Source organism: Planococcus citri, chromosome 4 (assembly GCF_950023065.1).
Source record: "Planococcus citri chromosome 4, ihPlaCitr1.1, whole genome shotgun sequence".
Taxonomy (NCBI): domain Eukaryota; kingdom Metazoa; phylum Arthropoda; class Insecta; order Hemiptera; family Pseudococcidae; genus Planococcus; species Planococcus citri.
This window is the reverse complement of record NC_088680.1, coordinates 56,103,840-56,127,821: the sequence shown is the minus strand read 5'-3', so window position 1 is coordinate 56,127,821 and position 23,982 is coordinate 56,103,840. Positions and strand designations below refer to the sequence as shown.

The window sequence follows — 23,982 nt, the reverse complement described above, 5'->3', positions numbered from 1 at the left end:
TCAACTTGAATCGCACTTGCTTTATTGAGATATCTCTGGAGAGTAAACAAGCTTTTGAAACGGAATATTATTTTGCAAGGATCGTCTCTGTAAAAAAAAAAAGAAACGTCCTTCTGTAATTGATAGGATAGGTAAGTATTACGTTATTGAATGTTTATCTCGAGTTTTATTCTTACTTTATTTAGTTTATAATTTTTTTTGAAGTGACATTTGAATGCAAGTAGGTAAATGAAATTGGTGATTGTTGCTAAATTAAATGTACATCCACTCAAATAATATTGAAAACACATTGAGGCAGGTCGGAAGGTCAAATGTAAAATAAATGGGTCGAAGAAAATCATTTTTGAAATTAGGGAAATATATTATTAATTTAAAAAAAAAAAATTAACAAGTTTTTGGTTAATTTTCGTTTTTTTTTTTTTTTTTTTTTTTTTTTTTTGAAATTAGCAATAATGAAGTTAATGGTATTTCACAATTTGAATTGAAGTCTTTAGGCCTCTAGGTACATTAGAGCTGTTTAATATAACCAATTTTCAGGTAAAGGTATTATAAGTACATTACCTCAGATCGTTTGTCAAACTCGTTCACAAACAGCCTCATACGATACGAATCAAATTTCCGAACATTTCGAACAAGGGAAAGATTACCTACGTATGTAAAGATTAACATTATTAGGTAGGTAAACCGATAGTATTACATGATTTACGGTGTTAATTTTGAACACAAAACCATCGCTTTAGTAAACAGGTAAAAGCCTTTCAACATTCCACCTGTATAGTCGATTTGACGTGCGTGTCGAAAATTCAAAAGCAGTATTCCTGCCAGTAATTTGAGACCTGTTATAGACAAAATAGATTCAGGTAGCTTAATTTTCATTCATACTCTTCACCTTCATACAAGTGTGATTCAGAAAATCTAGCTAGGTACCTAATTCAAAAAATGGGATGAGAATTACATATTTTCCAAACAACATTTAAAAATTGGAACCTTTTCTCGTTGTAAAATCAACATTAAAAGGTACGAGTATGTTTAGTTAGAATCTGAAATCTGCTTCTGCTCTTGTACCTCTATACCTACCTTACACTTAGTTTTGTTATTGCTGGTAAATTATTCGCAAGAGATTATTCTATCACGAAGAAAATTTACTGCTAAATGCTCGAGGGTATATTACGTACTTTTTAGTACAAAAATACGTAATAGGCACCTCGAAGGTATTTTAAAACAAATTTTCGCATTACGTTTCTCCTTCCATAATTTCAACGCAAGCAATTCTACACGATGAGGAGTAATTACAAAAAAATACACATAGAAAATGGAAAATCAATAATTTTAAAAAAAAAAACTACATTTAAAATTACGTGGATTAAAAATTAACGATAGGTATACCTTAAAATAACGTAACAATTTCACCAATATAATATTTTAATCCGAGTAAATATTCGCTCGATATACACACCATTGCTGTACTACAAAGTAGACCTAAAATTATCGCTAGCTAATATAAAAACTTCCATGTAATGTAAAGTTATTATAGGAAGGAGAAATTTTCGAATTCTAACATTAATAAACTGTTGAATCTTTCAGTTTGAAATAATTCCAAACACGCAACATTTCGATGTAATTTGACCATTAATTAGTTGATTGGTATATAGGATATAGGTAGGACAAGGTACCTTTACCTATTCACCTGTACTGTTTGGATACATATAGAAAACACATATTCGACTTTTTTTCTTCGCTAACGCGATGTGTAGTGTATTTAATTTAACATAAATATTGACATACGATTCCCTCATGAAGGTTGATTTTCTTACAGGCACAATTTGATAGGTAGTTACCTACGTAAAACACGTTCGAGAATATTTCGCCGAGAACATGGCAGTGAACACGTATAGTTTAGATGCCTATATATAGGAAGGTATATTTTTATTTTTTCAAACAGCAAATAGTTATTCGTAATTTTGACACATTTCCTCTCAGCTCTACTTAAGGGTATTGATAGAACAATAAAATAGGTATAAAAAGCCCAGGGACGCGGACGGAGTAGGTATAGGCAGCTACGATAGATAAATTTATCCAATTTTCCAAAATATATAAGGAAAACAACCAGCATAGATAGGGAAAAATGCCTACGTACTCGTAATTCGTGACGTGATAAAATAAAACATGGTTTCGGATGAAACATTTATTACACGAAATTCCACTCGATTCGACCGACGAATTGAAATTCGAAATTTTATACACAAATTGAACTCTTAGATGAAGAAACGCGAAGAGTTAGATTCTCGCTTATTTAGATGCTGGTATCGTATATGTACGCTATGTACTGCAGAAATGAAACTGAAAACTAAGCCAAATTTTATCCCTAAAGTAACTGGTCAAGGTCAAGGTGAAGAATATAAAACAAAGACACACAAAGTGGTAATAATTCGGCACATAATGAATAACCCTGTTTTAAGCGGCCTAGTTTCGAATTAGGGCTTAGCTGGAACGAGAACTGTGAGAAGCGAAGAAAGGATTTCTTTTTTTATGAATTGTCTGTAAAAAATAAACATACGTACGCGAGCTTGATTTTTATGTCATCATTTTTGACTTCGTTTATTTTTTTTTTATCCCTTCGTTCCCAATTAAGTTAGCTATACCTTGCTCTCCAAAGATCAAGTCAGATATATTGAACGAATGGAAAAATAAGGCGAAGTAAATATTTTATTTATTCTTGGTCTAGACATTTTTGAACAATTTTTTCTCATTTTATAATAATGAGGGTTTATCTACGGGTCTTAGAATTTGTTTCGGACGGATTTGAAGTTTAAATTAGGTAACTGAACAGATGAATCTGTGTCACTTTTGGAGCATGTGGCTGTGGGCTGTCAACTAACTTGGTTGAACTTTATGGTGTAAGAAAGAGAAATAAAAAATACCTAAATACAAATAACAAATAACAAAGTTTTTTTTCAAAAAAAAAATCGAAGTAAAACAGGTATTTTTAATGTAATGATCCAATTACTTATCTAAGTACCTATACCTACATCTTTTTTTTTTTTTTTTTTTTTTACAACTTAGATATAATTTTATACTGAAAAATTACGAGTAAATCGTAGAAGTTGAGGTCACTCGATTTATCTCCTGTTTTATTCTACTGTTGGCTGCTCAAATACTCACATTATACAGCGATCTCAGTTGACGGAAAGAGACTAGGAATATTTATCATAATTTAGTTGATACATGTAAACAATGAGGTAATTTGTAGATCTGATGTGAGATTGGAATATAAGTAACGTACATGAACAATTTCAACAATTTGTATTCAAATATAGGCTCAATCTTTTTTTCTTTTTTTAAAATTAATTTTTATTTCATTTTATTTTTTTGCTGTCTTGATAGAGATGTGCAGTCTGAAAAGTGAAAAGTGAGAAGTACTTTTCTTTCAATGAAAAATTGAAAAGAAAAGTTCCTACTTTTCATTTCACTTTTCAGTTTTCATTTTAAAAAAAAGTGAGTGACCAATCAATTTACTCATCAGAGAAACTGACCTCATTGATGAAGTCAAATATCAAGTTTCACTCTCTCCACTCCTCCACTTTCGCAATTCATCACCCATATATGTATGGGCGCTGAATTTCAATTTGATATTTTTCACAACATTTTTTTCAAAACAAAAAAACCTAAAAATGTTAGAGGTTCTAGAAAGGCTCAAAACTACCACTTTTTGATCAAGTAGGTGAAAAAATATGATTTTTTTGTGTGTTTGGATAAGCAAAAAATACATCAATTTGTAGCTTTTACAGAGATCGTTAAAATGAGACTCACACGATTTACTTTTCACACTTTTCAATAATCTTTTCACTTTTCATTTCATCAAAATTACTTTTCTGAAAAGTGCACATCTCTAGACTTTTGATAGACCTAAGTAAAGGGCAAACCAATGACTAAAAATTAAACAGAAAACAACTGGAGAATGGTCAACCTAAACAACTTTCAAAAGGCAAAGATTTAGCTTCATTACCTAGTTCATTACAGTAGATGCCAACGAAGGCGAAGGCTTCAATTTTTTGATTTAATTTTGGCAAAAATATTTTGGCGAAAATAACTATTCTAAAGATTGTAAATGTGACAATTTTTCCATGTGTTAAAATTCAAATATTTTGCATATAAAAAAAAAAAAAAAAAAAAAAAAAAACAGACTAAAAAACAATTTAGGTATTTCAGATATTTTTCAATTTTTCAATTCTGAAAAATATGTTTAAAAATTTCAAATTAAAACATTTTTAATTTCTGGAAATTTAAAAAAAAATGAAATTTCGAACGTTTTTGAGCATTTTTTTATTTTTTCAACTTTGAAAAAATTTGTTAATTTTTAGAAATTTTAACATCATGCCCCTACATTTTTTTAAATTGAAAATAAAGTTGAAAAAATTACCATACCTACTTAATTAAAAATTTCTGAAAAATTGTTCTTTCCTCGGACTTGTTTCTTGAAAGAAATTTTGTTTTACCTTGTGACCCGCTCTGACAAAATCGACCATTTCGACAAAAAAAAGTGTCCAAAATAATGACGTTTAAAATGAATTTTAAGGGTTGAAAGATCATATTTTTGAAGAAAAAACATTTTTTGAAATTTTGTCGAAATGGTCGATTTTGTCAGAGCGGGTCACCTATTCTGTTTTGAAATTTTGTCCTCTTCATTTTTGAAGATGTTTTTTTTTTTTTTTTTTAAATCAATTTAAAGGTTTTTTGTTGATTTTAAAGATACTTTTACCTAAAAAAAATTTCAATTTGGCAGTTTTGCAAAGAGTTAAAATTCTGGATATAAAAAAAAAAAAAAAAAAAAAAAGGCGAAACGAAGTGGGAAAAAACAAATTATTTGACATCAATTATAATTTTTTTTTTAAAGAATTTGGATCAAAATTTTTTTGTGCTCTCAAGAGACAGGGGTGTTGTGATTCCATTTCAAAAATTGCATTTTTTGCAAATAAGATGAATAAATGGATCTCTCCATAATTTTTTCATATTTTTAAATAGACATAAAAATGTGGTATTTTTCAAGAACCTTTTTTGCCAGAATTTTTTGTTTTCTCTTCGTCTTAAAATTTCCCACGATAGGAAATTTCTTAAATCATCCTACAGAAAAAGTAGGTAGGTAACTAGGTACCTAATACTTCAGTTGCAGTGGAAGGAAAATATTAAAGTCTACAACTTTAGGTTTAGCATCTTGCATTTGTATAACAGGGTACTTAATTTTGTCGCAATTTTGAGTATAAAAAGTTACAAAACCTCCCTACATTCTCAAAAAATCATTACGGTTTCAACCGATTCGAATAGGTAAAACATTGCAAAACTTTTTCAAAAACTCGATTCCTACCTCTATTGACATTCTGTCTGCAGCTAAACCATCGTTCAATCCGATTTATGTATTGTCAACTTCGCGAAGAAAAACTATATAAAGCCCATCAGGCGCCAAACAAAAAATCAACCCCAATAAATTTTCAAATTTGACAAAGTTCAAAAAAAGAAAAATTTCTCGACTCCTACGCGAAATAAAATACTTACTACAAAGCGGTGCAATGTTTTGAGAAACGGCGAAAAGAATTTTTAGTATAACAACTGGGAAATATGTCTCGCAGGGATATTCCTTTTTTATTTTCGGATGTACTTAAGCTATTATTCATGAATCATACGAGAAAAAAATAACGTTCGGCGATTCTCAACGTATATAAATGGTATAACCGGGGCTTAAAACGAAGTTATCCGTCTAAATTGCCCAAACCCAAATAGTTTTGACAATTGAGTCGGTAGGGTAGGTATATGCTCGTATAATGAAACTAGACTATTTTTCCAACCTCTATTTGTACTTTTACTGCATCATTACCCAATTTTACAAGCTCCAAAATTCCAAAATGTGCTGCAACGAGCATACGAGTCGTCCTGTGTGATAATAAAAAAAACACTCACGCAAAAAAGCGTGAGATAACCGGCTTTTCAGAATTGAAAAACGTATTAAAAACATATTAATTATATTTATATCAGTATAACAGTTTTATAAATATAAAAAAAATATCTACATCGTAATCAACTTCGGGTCAGTTATTTATTCACTAGTTTCTCAAGTATTACAATAGCGTAATTAATTTTAAATTTGCATAATATTTCAATTCATTGAAATAAATTTAAAAAACAAATAAAATCTCAATAAAGCATATTTGGATATTTCATATTGTTCTTTTTTTCGAGGGTGTTCATAATTCAATTATGACTGGAAAATTTTAAAATTTCTTGGGTTAATTTTTGATTGTGATTTTAAACATTACCACGTCGTAATCAACTTCGGGTCAGTTATTTATTCACTAGTTTCTCAAGTATTACAATAGCGTAATTAATTTTAAATTTGCATAATATTTCAATTCATTGAAATAAATTTAAAAAACAAATAAAATCTCAATAAAGCAAATTTGGAGATTTCATATTGTTCTTTTCAAATAGAATTCATAACAATGTCTTTCAATATGCAAATTTTAGTATTAAATTGCTTTTAGAATTTATAATAGATAGAAAATCTGACGTCATATTCGTATTCAGCGTTACAAGAAACGTACTATTTCATGTGTCGCACGAACAAAACACTTTATTTAATTTTTACCCCCTTTGGGGAGGTGCCGGGGGCCATGGATGGGGTCCAATCAAAAATCTGACGTCATATTCGTGTTCAGCGTCACCGAAAACATACAATTCGATATATCACATGCCCCAGATTTTCTTTTGAAAGTTTCACCCAAAATTGGGGGTGGGGGTGCTCCCCCTTCGTCAAAGAGTCCCATCTCAAAACCTAAATATTTCGAAACAAGAAATAAACTGAGAAATCGTTTGGGTATTAAGACAGACATTGGTGTTTGCTAAGCAAAACATTTATGCTTTAAAAAAAAATAGGTGTACCAAAAACAAAACTGATGAGGAAGTCTGCAAAAGTCTGCAAAAATGCCACCAAAAATAAATTAGGCCTACCTAAGCTGAACTGTCAGAGGAACACGTGAACCGACTTTCCATCGAGTTCCTAACAAGAAATAAACTGAGAAATCGTTTGGGTATATTAAGACAGATGTTACTGATTATTGCTAAGCAAAATATTTATTCTTAGAAAAAAATAGGTATACCAAAAACAAAACTGATGAGGAAGTCTGCAAAAGGACGCAAAAATGACAAAAAATATCACTTAATCTGAAATATCGAGGGAACGCCTGGACCGATTTTAATAAAACTCGAAATCTCAAAATTTCGGCAATACACCAGTCGGGAGGGATAAAGCACTTTGTTCAAAATTTCATAGGTTTCGAGTTGACTCTGCCACAAAATTGGTACATAAACACATATATATAGGCATCGCGGTAGGCTTATGAGCCAATTTTTCAAAATTTCAAAATTTTTAAAATCATTTTCAATTTCTGTTCTAATTAACTAATTGAAATTCTAATTGCACAGTCATTGAAATATATAATTTATTTGTATCAAGAAACAGAATAAAAAATTTTTGGAGAAAATTTTTTCAAAAAAATTTTAAAATTTTTTGAACTATATTGAATTTTGTGAAAATTGCTTGGTTGTCAAAAAGTCTGAACCACATCAAAATTTTTGGTATCAACAGTATTCCCATAGAGCAATAAAATGCAGAAAAATCATTAGTCAAATTTATCATCGTGCATACCCAATTTCAACAGGGCTTTGGGTATGCCGACCAGTACTTCCTATTCTATAGGCCTCATGTTAGTACTACATCTAGTGAACATCTCTGAGAAACATTTGGTGCGCGCAGCTAACTTTGACAAAACTAGTTTGAAACAGGTGGCTGACTTGTTATGTACGATTAACCTTTACAAAGTGAGCCAGGCTGGTAAACCTACTGGTTCACTTCTTATGCAAGGTTAACCCACACATAGGTTCATAAGTGCGCTGTCGTGAACATATATATATGTACAGTAAAAGCTCGTTATAACGCTTTCGGATATAACGCTGATTTCGTTATAACGCTGATTTCCTCCGGTCCCTAGACCAACTCCATTTAACCAATGTTAAAATATTCGCGATATAACGCTCATACGCGATTATAAATCACGTTTTAACGCTCTAATATTCATGAAATATTCATTCAATTTCGTTGATTTGAACGTGTTTTTATGTGAAAAATTATCAATGAACACTCTATTGTGTAAAAATATCGATAAGGCAGGTCTCTAATTCATCCCATTTTAGCGAGAGAAGATTCAATTGAAACAGTTTGTGTAGTGTTGTCGAGCTGTAACGATGAATTCTTCACCTAATGTAATCCAAAAAAGTAGTGAAAAAACATGTTCGGAACCTAACGCGAATAAAAAAGAACGTAAAGTGTTGTCTTTGGCTGAGAAACTTTCGATTATAAATGAATGCGACAAAAATGTTGGTGCAAAACAGTGTGATCTAGCAAAATCATTCGGAATTCCAACATCTTCGTTACGTACAATTTTATCCAAGAGAAAGGCAATTGAAGATGCTTCGGAAGAATTTGAATCAAAACGTAAAAAGATTCGATGTGGTAAACATGACGAGCTGGAAAAAATCTTACTGGACTGGTTTACTCAAGCACGTGCCATGAATATTCCTATCGACGGTCCCCTTTTGAAAAGTAAAGGTTTGGAAATTGCAAAAAAATTAGGAATCGATAATTTCAATGCTTCGGATGGATGGCTTCATCGATTTCGTTCTCGACATGGTGTTCTTCATAAAAAAATTTCTGGCGAGGCGGAAAGCGTCGATGACGATTGCGTAACTTCTTGGATGAAAAATGTGCTGCCTTCCTTACTCGCCGGTTATGCACCTGCAGATGTGTTCAACGCAGACGAATGTGCACTCTTTTATAAGTTGATGCCAGACAAATCTATGGTCTACAAACACGAGAATTGCCATGGTGGCAAACTAAGCAAAGATAGGCTTACCGTTCTGTTGTGTACCAATGCCGATGGTACAGAGAAGCTACCACCTCTAGTTATAGGCAAATCGAAGAACCCTCTGTGTTTTAAAAACGTCAAGACTTTACCCTGTGATTACGAGGCACAGAAATCAGCCTGGATGAGCACTTCTCTTTTTACATCATGGTTGAAATCTCTAGACCAAACAATGATGAAAAAAAGTCGCCGAATACTGCTTCTGATTGATAACTGTCCAGTGCATCCAAAAGATGTTGTTCTGAAAAACATTGAATTGAAGTTTTTCCCTGCAAATGCTACTAGTCGACTACAGCCTTTAGACCAGGGAGTGATTAAAGTAACGAAACAAAAATATCGACGTCGTGTTGTTGAACGTTATTTAGCAGAAATTGATTCGATAGCATCACAAGACGAGGTAAAAGTTTCCTTAAACGTATTAGATGCTCTTCATTACATAAGTGGGGCATGGAATGACGTTTCTGCAGCAGCCATTCAACACTGCTTCCAGAAAGCTGGCTTTTTCCCTTCAAAAGCTGTTCCATCGGAAGAAGGTGATTTCCAAGTTTGGTTAGACTCAATGCAACCACTTCTGAACTGTGCATTAAAGGACTTTATTGAAATTGACGATGACGTAGTAACATGTGCTGAATATAGTATCGATGATATCATTGCTGCAAAGACAACGGACAACCAAAATGAAAATGTGGAAGACAATAGCGACGACGAGGAAAGTGTCACTGATGATAAAGCTCCTCTGAAAATCGAATCCCTGAACGCAATTCAAGTTTTGCGAAATTACTTCTGCTCCATAGATGGACTTCCACAAACCGTTTTCGATCATCTCAATGCGACTGAAAATGCTATTTACCGTTACAGCAGAGTACAAACTCAGAGTTCATTATCAGATTTTTTTCCTTCTAAATAAGTACCCACATATGTAGTACATAATACAGCTGGTTGTTCCAAATAAAATTCAAAATAAAATGTACGTTTCAACTTCTTTTTATTACGCTTTTTTCGTTTTAAAACGAGAGTTCGCGATATTACGCTCATCAGCGTTAAAACGAGACTTTTGCTTATAGCGCGTTTCGGCTTATACCTAACGCTCTTTTTTTTCGGTCCCTTGAAGAGCGTTATAACGAGCTTTTACTGTATATATAAATATTCTAGGGGGTAAACTCGTAACTTTTTTCTTGATTAACCAGCAAACTCATAACGTTTTGACAAACTCGTAACCTTTTTAGGACGTGACTTTTCGATGAGGTGCCATATGAATCTACAAGGTGTGGGGAGTCTACTGGCAAAGTTTGAGCAGGGACGTGAGATTGCTGTTTATACAATTTCACTTTTGACTCAATTTTCAAATGAGTACATAGCCTAATTAACAGGTATGAGGATATGAGGAAAAGGTTTTTATTGCCAAGAATCATTTTTTACGTTTTTTACGTTCTTTTTGGTGATTTTGGTGGTTAAAGATGTCCTCTTTCACATGGCGTGGTCAAAAATCGTCTAAAATAAATTTTTGACTGCTGAATTTTAATTTTAAGTTGATTATACAGGTCCAAATTTTCGTGTTTTTCAATCTAAACATTGATTTTATGGGAAAAGTATGCACCCTAGGAAAAAAATGCTCTGAAGGAAATTGTAGAGAATTAAATTTCCTTTCTGCTCAGAGCTGGTTATTTTTCTGTAGGACGCTTTGTTAAAAAAGCATTTGCGAAAAACAGAGACGTATGAGACTTTTAAAAAAAAGATTTTCTGAAAAATTGATGTTCTGGCAATGAAATACCTTTCCACAGGTGACCCAAAAATCAAGTTAACGAATATAACACGGCCTAACATCGAGTACTATCAGGCCTATGGGATGACGCGTCGAGCGTATGCACAGCAACGAAGTTACAGAGGGGTCTTGAGATTGCTGTTTATACAAAACGTTATGAGTTTACCTGTATGCGGCTATATATATATCTATACATTTGTTAAGGGCCCAAGTGGCATCTTTTTTTGTTGTTGAATGGTAAACTGGCATCTTTTTTACAAAGTGGCATCATTTTGCGGATGCCACGTTAACATTGCTGTTATTTGATATCCTACAGGTCTGTACATTCCAAAAATAGGGTTAGTTTGGTGATGCCACTTTACCGGATATACAACCGCCCACACCCCTCAGGTTCAATATGTATATGTGGTAAAGTGGCATCTAGCATCTGCGCGCTGTGTTGTAGTGCTCTCCTCACGCTACCCACGTATACGCGAAGCGCTTTTGTGCTCCTACATCATAAGCACGTGCGGAGTAGTGCAGCTGTATTATTACATGCTGAAAAATATTTTTGAATGTGAAGATGCCAGTCTCCTGTATATACTCTGGATGCCAGAATACCGTCGAACAACTATTTATATACCTATATATAAACTTTAAGGAAACCTGAAAAAAAACTAATGGTCCCACAATGATCCCAACACCCCAAAACGCAAAGAAAATTTACTCCGGACCGAAACTGTCACAGTTGAGACAAATACAGTACCTGACTTTTCTTCGAAAAGCCGGTAAAACTAATCTCTGCGCTGACGATAAACTGAGATATGTAGGGAAATAGTCACCGCGTGCTTTTTAGCCTTCTGTTAAGGTAATCTGAAATACATATAGGTACAATACCTAGTTCAGTCTGCCTTTTTAAAGGTCTACCCTTTGTTATTTATTCGCCACTAGAATAATGTAAATACATTTCAATCTGTATCTTCACACTTTGTGAAAACGGTCGCAGCAGTGATTCTGTGTCCCCATGCTACTGAATTGAATTGAAAACAAATATTTATCGGATGTGGTTGTGGAGATGAATGATGAGTAATGGTAAATTACGCACACAAGCTCCGGCTGCGAGATACATCTCCCTTCCACTAGGTAACAAAAACATGACCCGACGTAATATCAAACAGAAATACTTTCAGTACATAGTTGTTTTCGGTTTAGTGCAGCATGTTAGTTTCGATGTGTTCGTTCGGTTCATTTTAAATTTCGTTTTTATATAAGTATAGTGGTATCACTGTGTAATCAATATTTCGAGGTGTTAATTATAATATTATTAGTGCATTTTATCACTAACGACAGGCTCTGTGTCTAATTCAATTATTGGTTATAATCCAGTTTCGACTTCGTGGTGCCTGGTTGTTTAAAAATAATACCTTATGGTGCAGTGTTATTTAATATAGTGTTCGAATAAATACCTCCATACTCGACACTCGTGTTCAGTTCAAGTGATCTTAAAAAATCATCGAAAGGAATAGGTACCTACCATTTTACTCTTCAAGTGTAGCATGTTCTAAGGTAGTAACCAAATTCAATTACTAACAGTTTGTTAAGTTGCAATTATTTTATCATTCTAGTTTCTTCGTTTTCTTTAAAATAGGTACCTACTTCGATAATCCAATTATACTGGAATTTTTACGATTTGGTTAGTCATAAAAATACTTATGAACCTAACTACATTGTAAGTAGGTACCTGTTTTTAGAATTGGGTCTAACTAACCTGCAATTACGTTAAGTTTACTTTCATATACCTAGCTTAGAATATAAGTGGTTAAATGAGATACGTACATCTGGTTCGAAAAATTCCTATTACGTGGAGATATTCAGTAATGGGGATTTTCTTTTGCTGAAGTTGCTTGAGAATTATTTCTTTTGAAAACTGAATTACTATGGCGGATCATTGTGATGCTCATCACGTGTTACAAGAGGTACCTATACTTACTATATCCTATCTACATGAGGATTTAGTTAACAATGTTGGGTACCTCTCAACCTATTTGTGTGTACATTTTCAAGGGTCTAGAGCTTTTGAATGTCGTATTTGGAGTTAAGTTTTGATGATAGTTTTGTATTCCGGGTGTATTTTGTTGTGCGAAGAGATGAGATACTTATTATAAGAGGATATCGCGAAGATGTAAATTTGAGATTAGTAACAAGTAGAAGTGTATTAAATTAACTTATTATAATTTGAATCCTTATTATTTTTCCCGCCAAAACCGTACTTGGAACGAAAACGCTGCAAAGCGAAATGCGATGCTAGTTGTTCTCGACGATGGTTTGTTCATATTAGCATTTTTTGTTTTCAAATTAGTGATTAGGGATTCAATGTGGAGCAATACCTCATTTATAATTGACAATCTTGACCCTTGGTAACAATTTTTCCGATGATCACTTACTCATATTTTTCTAATAACGGGATCATCGAGATCCTTCATTGCCTCACTATCACGAGGGAATGTCATCAAATACCACAAACTAATGACGAAGCAACTATCTATTTCATTTCCGAGTAGAAAAGGTATATTATGGTTCGACTAATCATAGAAAAAATATGTAGGAATTACTAATACAGCTCAAACAGTGGCTAATAAAGATTAGGTAGGTACCATTTTTTTTTCATCAAAGTATACGTGATTTAGTACAGGTTGAGATTAATTGCTTTTCTTAGAATATTGTGCACTTTGGTAGAGTAAAATTAGTAAAATATCTACTTATCAGAAAAACAAAAAAAAAAAAAAAAAACAATAAAAATCAAAAAGTGACGTTTAGAATTTGGTCCCATCATTATATAATACTTCCCATAAGTATTTTTATTCAAAAAGATCGTGTGGAACAATTTTTCACTTTGATTCTTTTCTTTAGGTTAAAAAAAAAAAAACTAAAAAAACTAAATAGGTGTCTAAAAATATTTTTGCGAATCAAACTATAGGTAGCTAGCTACTCATTTAGTATAATTTACGAACAACGATCAATGAACTTAAATAACCAATTCGCAAGTTATTACTAATTTTTTTTGTAAATTTTTCTCTTCTGTTTCTAAAATATTACGATTACACGTAAAAAATAACACATTTCTGCTATTCTGCACACAAAAAAAAATAAATGAAAAATTTTCTTAGGTATTTTTCAAGTCTAGGTCTAAATGTTGTTAATACCTACGTCGTCGAGGGGCCTGTGATGAATAAAAAACATTGTTTTTTTATTTCTTGAAACACAAATTTTCAAATTGTTTTTTTATTTCTTGAAACACAAATTTTTAAAACCTTCATCCAACTTCAAGTGGCGTCGCTAGACAATCTGAACAGGTGTGCCAATTTTCAAAATTATGAAACCAAGTTGTAAAATTTCCACCCCCCCCCCACCAAAATTTTCATTTTGACCCAAAAATGTTACTTTTTTTAAAAATGATGTAAGGGTTTGTTCCTGCGCAGTCTCTTGTCTCTGATTTTGTCATTCTTATGCACAGTATGGATTCTGATCAGTTTATTACCATTAGATGTGTTTTTTTTTTACACGGATTTTGACAGATTTTCGAGAATCTGGATTTTGGATGTTTTTTTAAACATTTCTGAGAGTACTTTCACCAATATTTGAAAACCTCAAGTCTTCTTTTCCTATGTAAAATCCAAAATCCATTTTCAAAAGCTGCTACCCAAGCAGATTCTTGTGGATTTATAAATCTACCAAAATCCAGATTCTCGAAAAGCTGCCAAAATCCGTGTAAAAAGAACACATCTATTGATTTTGTTTTGATTGTTGTTTTGCCCTTCCTTCGATTATCATCTCATCCTTCTTTGATGTAATAAACTAAGAATCCGCGTGAAAGAATCAGTACAACCATTTAACAAACCAAATTGCAAGTTCAAACTTTTTTTATGCCCAAGTAACTGATTTGAATTTTTTTTTTTTGGAGAATGAACAGGTGTGCCCGTGCACACCGGGCACACCGGTTAGCGACGCCAGTGATAAAGAACTTCTAAAATTTCAAAGCAAAACAATAAACTTCTTATAAAAAAGACATCGTGTTTGTTCATACCACTCGAAAGACAAATTTTTAAAAGTTTTTGACCTCGATCGCTCGGGTCTATTCTGTTTCCTTTTTTAAAATTGAAATCTCTAAAAAGAAAAAAAATTCAATTCAAATTACGAAGTTTTGAACCCAAAAAACAAACTTCTTACATGATGAACATCGTTTTTACGCTTCTCGAAGTACGAATTTTTGAAAGTTCTTGCCTTCACTTAATTTGCTCCATGATTCCCCTTCCCTTTCAAAATTTGCCCACCTTCCTAAAAAAAACACCATTCAAAATTCTAAAATTTCAAAAGACAAAGAATAAACTTCTCGCATAAAAAAACATTGTTTTTATGTCTCTTTTTAAAATACTACATAAAATAATTTCATTTTATTCTCCCATATGAGTTGGAAAACTTCCAATCAACACCACCAATCGTCCCCTTAGGAAAAAACCTGCTAGTTTCTTGTTCCTCTTTAGTGATGAGGCCAAACAATATATTTTGTCCCCAGCTCGCATTAGCTTTCGACGGTCTTTTTTACTGAAAATTCAATTCTCTCCTCCTTAAAAACCGGCGGGGGGGGGAGATGATCAATCCGTAAATCTAAACAAATGCCAATGCCTTTTGTTATATTTCCAGTTTTCTCTGAAAATTAGTTTTTGGTATAGAAAAATTTAAAAAATCAAAACTTTCCCGAAAAAAAAATAATTTAAAAAAAAACAAGAGTCCTAGAAAAATTAAGAACGAAGAAGAAAATTGTGCAGAGTAAAATTTTTCATCAGTAGAGCGTGATTCATTTTTTCTAGGATGCATTTTTTTTTTTTTTAGATATAACTACTTACCTACTCCCTTATTTTAAACAAAATTTGAAAATTTTTCATCAGTAGAGCGTGATTCATTTTTTCTAGGATGCATTTTTTTTGCACCTACTTATTTTAAACAAAATTTGAAAATTTAAACTTGAACCGATTACCTATTTGTGGAGGAAAACTTCAATATTTCTTCAAATTTCATTGCAAAAGTCAATTATTGGAAAAATCAGAAGTATCACACAAAAATAAAAATGTCGAGATACAGAATTGTAAATTTTAAAACTTTCCAACAGAGGAGTAAGTAAGGTTAGCAATCATGTTTTTCACTTGAAATATTTCGAAGAAAAATTACACAACTCAATTGCATGGAAAATTCAACTTCTTTAAATTAAACTTGGAAATTGAGGCAATAACAAATACTACTTTGGGTACACCTGGTTCCTTACCATGAGGTAAAGTTTTTGAAAAATGTATTTTCTCAATTCATCGATTATTCAAATAAAGACATTGTCTACTTAATCTATCAACAAACGATTATTGAAAATTTATAAAAAATAATCGTTTAATAATCGTTAATCCAAGACTGATTGATTGATTAATCCATCAAAACTAGTTTTTACATATCGAGAAAAAAATTAGGAAATATTTGTATGGTCACGTGCAAGCAGTAGGTACAATATAAACCTCTATATAATCTCTTGAAAAATGGAAAGTGTTCTCTGAAGCCCTAAAAATCGAAAATAAGTTAATATCTCATTCTATTTGAAACTGTTTAACTATAAACCAATTCGTTAAACTTCCGATTTCGTTTGTGAAAATTGAAAAAAAAACCATAAGATTTTGAATGCATGATATAGTTTTAAATGTTAAGTAAATTATTTTTGTACCTACCTACCTATGTATTTTTTTTTTTTTTTTTTTTTTTTTTTTTTTTGCTATGAAGAAAAGGGAATGAAGGGGAATTAAGTTGGCGAATTTGTTACATTTTCATGCTTGTGTATTTTAAGTTATAAAATTTGTACAAAATTGTTCAATTGGTATCATATTACTGATTTCGAAATTTATTTAGCTTACAATGAAATTGGCTCATCTTTCAAGAGTAAGCATAGTTGTAATTTTAAAACGCCTTCGAACTTTGATGTTTTGAAATTTTTACTACTTTGTATCACTTTGATGTTAAGATTAACAGGAATACAATTTTGAAATCGTTTCAGGCTATTAGGTATATCAAGATCGATTGTCACTTACTTGGCATATTATTCGCTTGCCTACTTTGTTTATTTGATCTTCTATAATAATACATTTCAAAAAAGCAAACTTCATTGTAGTGATTCTGATTCATATTCTGTTTAAATATTTATGGAATGACTTACGATTGTCAACTAGTTAAGCATTAAAGCGTTAAAAAAGTACATATAAAAACTAACTATTTCCTCTAAAAAAATATTTATATGATGATCAATGGCAGGTGTATCTATTTGGTAGATCTTGGAGAAACAAGAAATTATTATTTTCAATTGGTAAAAAAAAGATCATCGTATTTAAAAATTTGGCAATTAATTATGCAATTTTTTCTTCAAAAAAAAAAAAAAAAATTATCTCTGTAGGATTGGATTAGATGTGGGCTGCCAACGCCTCTTCATCAATGATACTCAAGGTACTTAGTACATAGTACGAATTGGTAAGTAGCTAAAATGACATTCTAGTATTATTATACATGCACGGTTGATTTGTTAATTAAATAGCAAATTGCTCCATTTCCTACCATCATTGTATCAAATCATCTGTCAGATACTCGGATGTTCATACACACATGGGACATAATTCATATACTCACAAACCTCTCACAAAAGAACACCTCCTTCGCTTTGTAATTTTCTTACTCAAAAGTTACGGTTGCTCTGAGAGAGAGAGAGAGAGAGAGAGAGAGTCTGAATGCGCGACGAAATGAACCGTTGATAATTTTCTGAAAAATGACACCGAAGAAGTGTTGCACATGTGTATTGTGTTTTGTGTACGTTATTCTCACAACATGAACGAGTTAAACAAAGGTCGCGTATAAGCAAATTTATTGTCTTTGTGCATTCCTATGTTGTGCTATATCGCCTACACTGTATGTAGCTATACCTATATAATGTAACACACTGTGCTCACTATTATCGTATCGTTATACAGAAAGGGAATTTAATAGCACATGAAATATTTTTGTTGGCTTTGTGAAAACAATCGGAAAATCGATTCCCTTCAGATGTTACTCACTGGCCCAGTTTGGCTCGATAAACTCTCCGAATTTGTAATTTTTTATATCGCGGTCGGTCGAGATTTTTATGAAACTGATCACGTATCACGCAATCTCAACTACATACACGTCACGTGGCTTCGAAACACACATATAAAAAAAAACAAATAATTATAATTTATTGAATCGAGGGTTTTGTATGTTTGAGTGTATTCGATCGGCTACCTACTTAAAGTTTCATGTTACCGTATCTAATTTTGAAGTAAATGGTGTCGAGATACTTATCCGAAGAGTTAACGAACATGAATTAGTAGCCTGGCACCTACAAATGCAATGTACCTCTACTTACGTAGGTACAGGTAGGTACTAGGTACTCTAGACCCTACCTATCCAGCGTAAAGTTTCAGTAATTCCTTCTTCATCTTCTTGTACCCTAGAAATTCCGGTTTAACAGTTCCATGCATTCGACCAATAAGTTCCGGATGGTGTTTTTGTGGACTAAAAAAGTCGTAATGATGTGATTTGTTCTTTGAACTCGATCAAAAGCTGTTTAGGAAGTGTAACCATCTGTACGAAATCCTTTACTCTTCGCAACCTTCGGTCCTTCCGTTCCCAGATTAATCTACCTACCTAAATCTATCCACAAACAAATCCTGTGTTGAATGGGTCTCGAAACTTTTAAATAGGTAGTTTTATAAACAAGCATTGAAACATCAAAGTGAAATTTTTAAATTTTTTTTTGTTTTCTACGAAAGTAAAAAAACCATTTCATTTATGCAAATTATTTTTAAGCTTAATTTTTTTTTTAATTTGCTAATTTTCTAGTAGGTTAGGCTACATATTTGATTAAAAGTTGGAGGTTACTCATTCTCAATGTAATTTGATTTTTCAGTGAAACTTTATGCTTTGAAATTTCAGGAAAATAAGCATGAAATTTTGTTTTCTGACGAGAGACTGATTTTGGCAGACAAAAAATTTAAGGTCGAGGACGAGGAAAGAGAAGAAAGCATCCAAAAACACTCAATAAATGGCATTTCAAGGGCTAAATTTCATTTTACGAATCTCGAAAAAGTTTTGAAAATTCAAATTTGGTTCATGAAATAAGTACATATCAAAATTTAAAAATCAATTTACTCATAATTTTCAATTTTTAAAATCGACTGGTGATGGTTTCCAGCTACTCTGAAGTTTCCAGCAGGTTTCTGAGTTTTCTGGGTTTCGATATATTTATGTAGAAAACTTTAGGGTACTATAACAAAATAAATTGAAAAAATTGAGAAAATGCAACAAATACCTACCAACGTTTAATAAGTGCCAAATTTTAGTATGGGTCGTTTTATAATATTTTCAGGAGTTTACTAAAAACTCAAAAACTGCTTCAAATAATCACAAGTCAATTTAATTGGGTAAAATTTAATGAGATTTCAATTTTCAAATATCTGCTGCAGACTTCACCTCTGCTCAAAACTGCAGCTGGAAATCGCTTCCCATCAATTTTAGGACTCTTTTAAATGGGGTAATAAAATTCAGTATTTTTCAGTTCAAATGGGAGAAATTTTGATTCTATTATTCATCTTTAGCTCGAAAATAGCTTTCGAAAATTTCCTGAAACTCGAGAAATGAACTTGTTGAAATTTTGAATATTTTTTCATGATTTTCCTATCCAGCTTCGTTTGGAAGTTTGGGCTCCATCTTCTTTATACGAAGATATTTTCACACCAAAACTTATTTTGAAAAAAAAAATTAATAGTATCTTTGCTTATGGTTTATTAAAAACACTTCCTGGTGTCGAAAGCACATTTCTGAGCAAAGGAGGATATAGAGAGGGGAAAATATTGAAAAAAAACACTCTACCCTGAAGACAGGTTCTTTGAAAAGGGAAGTGGTAAAGATTGAAATTAATAAATAAGTATATTTCAATTCACAAAAGAATTTAAAATTGAAAATCAATTATTATTATCAAACTGTCAATTTTACCTATCGCCTCAAAAAACTCGAACATTCGTACAATTTCAAAGCTTTTCCTTGGAAGGGAAACTCACGTTGATTTTTTTCATTCGCAGAATAACGAATAATAGTACCTACATAATTTAAAAGTACTTCACTCTCGGTATACTATAAAATTCAACAATATTGTAAGCTTTCATATAATAATTCTATAGTTATCTTGTGATTTGAAAAACCATAATTTAAAATCGAAATTGTCGACTTTTCGCGATACGCTAGCTCTTGACGATGAGATGAAATTTATCTCTATGGACGTTTTATAGCCTCATCGTGACAGTGTATCATTTTGTAAATTTATTTATACTTAAGGCAATTTTTTTCCTCATTTTCTAAGAAAAGAAAATAATGGTAAAAAGAAGATATAAAATTTTTATTCAAATTTTTTACGGTTTTATTTTAGTAGTAAGTATACGTTCGCATAGTTTTTATTACCTTTAATTTGAGAATATTTTAAAATAAATTTTGTGTTTTCCTCAAAGCACAGAGAGAGAGGGTGTAGGTTATTTGACGTCAAAGAAAACCGAAAACGCAAGTGACGCTCGTCTTTATACAAATAGAAAGACTTGGCCGAGTGTATAAAAATCAATTTTAACGTCGCTTCAAAATAATAAATACTTACACAAAGTGTTTATAATAAGTAAACTTGACAACTTTTTTGGAATTTTATTAATTAACCGACTAATCGAGTGAAAAATTAATCCTGTAAATCGGCGCGACAAGTTAACATACGGACGTAAATTAAGCCTAATTATGGTAACAATCTTACGACGAGAATTTCCATCAGAGTTAATTAAAATTTTCAATGGCATTTGATATAATGACTGCTGCCGAAACTAAAGGGTAGGTATATTAAAAACATCTCGCAGTTCTTGGCTTTTCATTACGATTAATTAATCCCGAGGTGTGCTGAGTTTATATTTCAACATTTTCAACATTGTGCGGAGAAGTCTTCCTCGTGAAATTTTAGGAAACCCTGTTTAGTTGGTTCGAGTGTCTGCATTTTGTTCGTCTCGTGTCTCGTCTCCTCTTTGATCTGGCCACCTACAACAATTCGAAGAAGCATACAAAGACAAACGCAATATGAGTAGTTCCATTTCATGGCCATCGAGAAATGGGATTCTCTGGTCCAGGTGCAAGATCGAGTTTTTTCCACCACGAGCACGTGATTTTAAACAAACACAAGGTGGCCATAATGTTGATTTAAAAACAAATTTCCTACCAACGAATGTCTGCCTGGTTCAAATGGTTGATAATTTATTGAAAGATTGAGAATTAGAAATCGTACGTAGACCTTATCTATGTATAGGTTTTCAGTAATCAGTAAGTGCTTTTTTGCGTTCAATGACTCTGCAATTTCAAATGTATCAGTCACTCCATTCGACTTAATTATAGATAGGTAGAGGTACACATACTCGTACTAGATAGCAACGTGCTATTTTATGTACATATGTTAGAATGTATGTATACGTATGTAGTATACGAAGCTCCATATTAATATGGTAAAGAAATAAGGAGGAACGTGGTGTCGTACTATACTAATCTACCGAATGCACGCGTTTCAATTCATTGTGATTAATGATTCTCACCATAAAATGTACACCATAAAGAGAAATATTCTTTCATGTTGACGCATCGTCGTCGTCGTCGTCGTCGTCGTAGTCGACGACGATTTAAATCTACGCTTAAAACGCGAATTTGTTTACGAATAACGCAGGTACCGATTGGGTTAATATATCGCAGTGTGTTTCTCAAATCCTCGCGACACGTTCGAAATATTTATGAGAAAACAGGGTTCTGTTTTAAAGGGCAAAATAACTCACCCTTGTATGAGTATTCTACGTACGTAGGATATGTAATTGTATGTACATGTAGGTGTATTATAAATACCTATCTGATAGGTAGATGAGGTACTCGTGTGCTCGTGTTTCCTCCTGAATTGGACGTGCAAATTATCTAAAATTTAAAACAGCAAAATATAGGTACTCACATACCTATAGGTACTGTAGATCATGGAATAAAATTATTTTTTCAACACTCGCGTGCAACTTGTAATAAGTAATTAGGGATCTACTTAGGTAGTTATACTCTTTGTAAATATATTACGAAGTCAACTGTGTGTCGTGAAAAGCTTCTTTTTTCAACCGAATCAGAAATTATGTACGCGTATAGTGTCTTCTTTTGCCGTTTATTTACCATTGGCACGCTACTAATCCCTCTAATTTGAGAATTATTATAGTTTGAGTATAGGTAGGTGTATGATGCAAAATTCTATCATCAACTTGTTACTATAATGATACGTAGATAGGCTCGTGAATAGGTATTCGTAAATTCAACTCGAACCCGAAAATTTACTCTGATCAGTTTCGTTACCTATAGAAAAAAATTTCAACATTTTATAAAAGCAGCTTAATGAACAACAAATACGACAGTAACCGAAATTTTTCAGAAATATTCTTTGAAATCTGATTTAAATATACTTATCTACACGGGCATAATTACCTATAAAAACACTTTTCTGATGAGGCAGAGTCAAACTGATAAAGGAAAGTGCTACTCGAATTTACTTTTGTAAAATTACCTAATTTCAAGTGCCTTTTTCGATTTTTGGTGAATATTTTAAAATTAAATTTTTAGGCCAAAAATGAGGGGAAAAAATCAAAATTTTACCAAATTGACCTAGAAAGTTGAAATTTGGGATATACCCTATTTTTGACGTGCCAAATCGATTGGAAACTGTTTAAAACCGTTTTGAGTAGTTCTGGGGCCTCCAGCAAATTTTTGAAATTTGAATTCCCACAAAATTTTATCAAATGGAGTTGGAAAGCCTCTGCTGGAAGCTCCAGAAATTTTCAAAAAAACGCTGGAGGCTCCAAAACGCCTTGAAATCCACCTTCAGTCGACTTCGTAGCGTATTGAAATTAGTTTGCAGAATAAATTTCGGCTTTCAAACTCCATTTGATGAAATTTTGTGGGAATTTCAAGGTTTAAGATTCTGCTGGAGGCTCCAGAACTACTCAAAACGGGTTGAAACTGTTTCCAATCGATTTGGCTGGTCAAAAATAAGGTATATTCCAAATTTTAGCTTTCTAGGTCAATTTGGTAGAATTTTGATTTTTTCCCCTCATTTTTGACCCAAATTTGATTTTTAAAAATTCACCTATAATCGAAAAAGGCACTTTAGCACTTGAAATTTTGTCGGATGATGAATTACTGCCTCTTCTTTCGATCTACTATTTGTGTAAGTCCTATGTTGGAACGCAAAATCTGTGATTTCGGGTGACCTGTCAATCAAAATGGCTGCCATTTTGTAAGTATAGGGCCAATTTTTGTAGAACAACGGCTAGAAATGTTCCTTAGGACTACCCCTACAAGAAAAATGTTGCCCCAGAGGATCGACAGGGGGTGCAATAGATCCTTAAGTGAGACCCTGACCATAACACCTACTTGGGTGCATTTAATTCATACAAAAAACAAAATAGAAAATGAAAAAACGAAAAATTGTGTTGACCAAAAATTTAAAATTATTTTATGATTGACAAAATATAATTGCATCAATAAATTTTTCGTTGAAATTTCGAAATAGGTATTATGTAAGTATACCTAGTATGTACTTGCTAACAATTTTTTTTTTTCAGTAGGACCAAAGAATGAGCAAAAAACTTTAAAAAATACGTGTTGAAAATTTGTTTTTTTTTTCTATTCAATACTATATAGTTTCTTTGCTTTCTCTCATTTTCTCTGTCTTCTTCCTTTTTGTCAAAAAAGTTCAAAATTAAGGAATTTTGATAGAATCCAAAATGTAAGTATCCTTAAATACATACAAATAGGAACACAAAAATAAATCAAATTCAACAACTGAAAATTGCCCCATTTTCGAAAAAGGGTTGAAAAATATTAAGTATAAGCAGATAAGCAGGTTCTTTTTTGATGTTTTGGTAATAATTGGTACAGTATGAAACAATTTTTTGATAGTTACATATAAAAATTGTCAACCCTGAAGCATTCACATTTAACAATGCATCGAGCCTTCTGGATAATCTGAAAAGGGTGGTCCTATCCCACGTGGTGAACATATTTTTGAACCAGACAAAATCAAATCAAAAAAACATGAAACAATTCCTCACCACCCAAGAAGTTACTATCCGAAGTCCG

General features: G+C 32.3%; 2 protein-coding genes across 6 annotated transcripts in view; both read left to right on the top strand.

Annotated features, from left to right (window-relative positions):
- Mctp (multiple C2 domain and transmembrane region protein) overlaps positions 1–23,982 on the top strand; it is an 87,737-nt gene that overhangs the window by 21,673 nt on the left and 42,082 nt on the right. Inside the window, exon 1 of one of the 5 annotated variants that reach the window (XM_065363961.1) lies at positions 11,904–12,276. The exons of the other annotated variants lie outside the window; for them this stretch is intronic. The gene's annotated coding sequence lies outside the window, so the exon portion shown is untranslated. Of the gene's footprint in view, positions 1–11,903; positions 12,277–23,982 lie in introns of those variants that run through there. 5 annotated transcript variants of the gene reach the window in all.
- On the top strand, positions 8,282–9,911 carry LOC135843944 (tigger transposable element-derived protein 6-like). Its single transcript, XM_065362014.1, has one exon. The coding sequence runs from the start codon at positions 8,293–8,295 to the stop codon at positions 9,874–9,876; it is 1,584 nt and encodes a 527-aa protein (XP_065218086.1). The 5' UTR covers positions 8,282–8,292; the 3' UTR covers positions 9,877–9,911.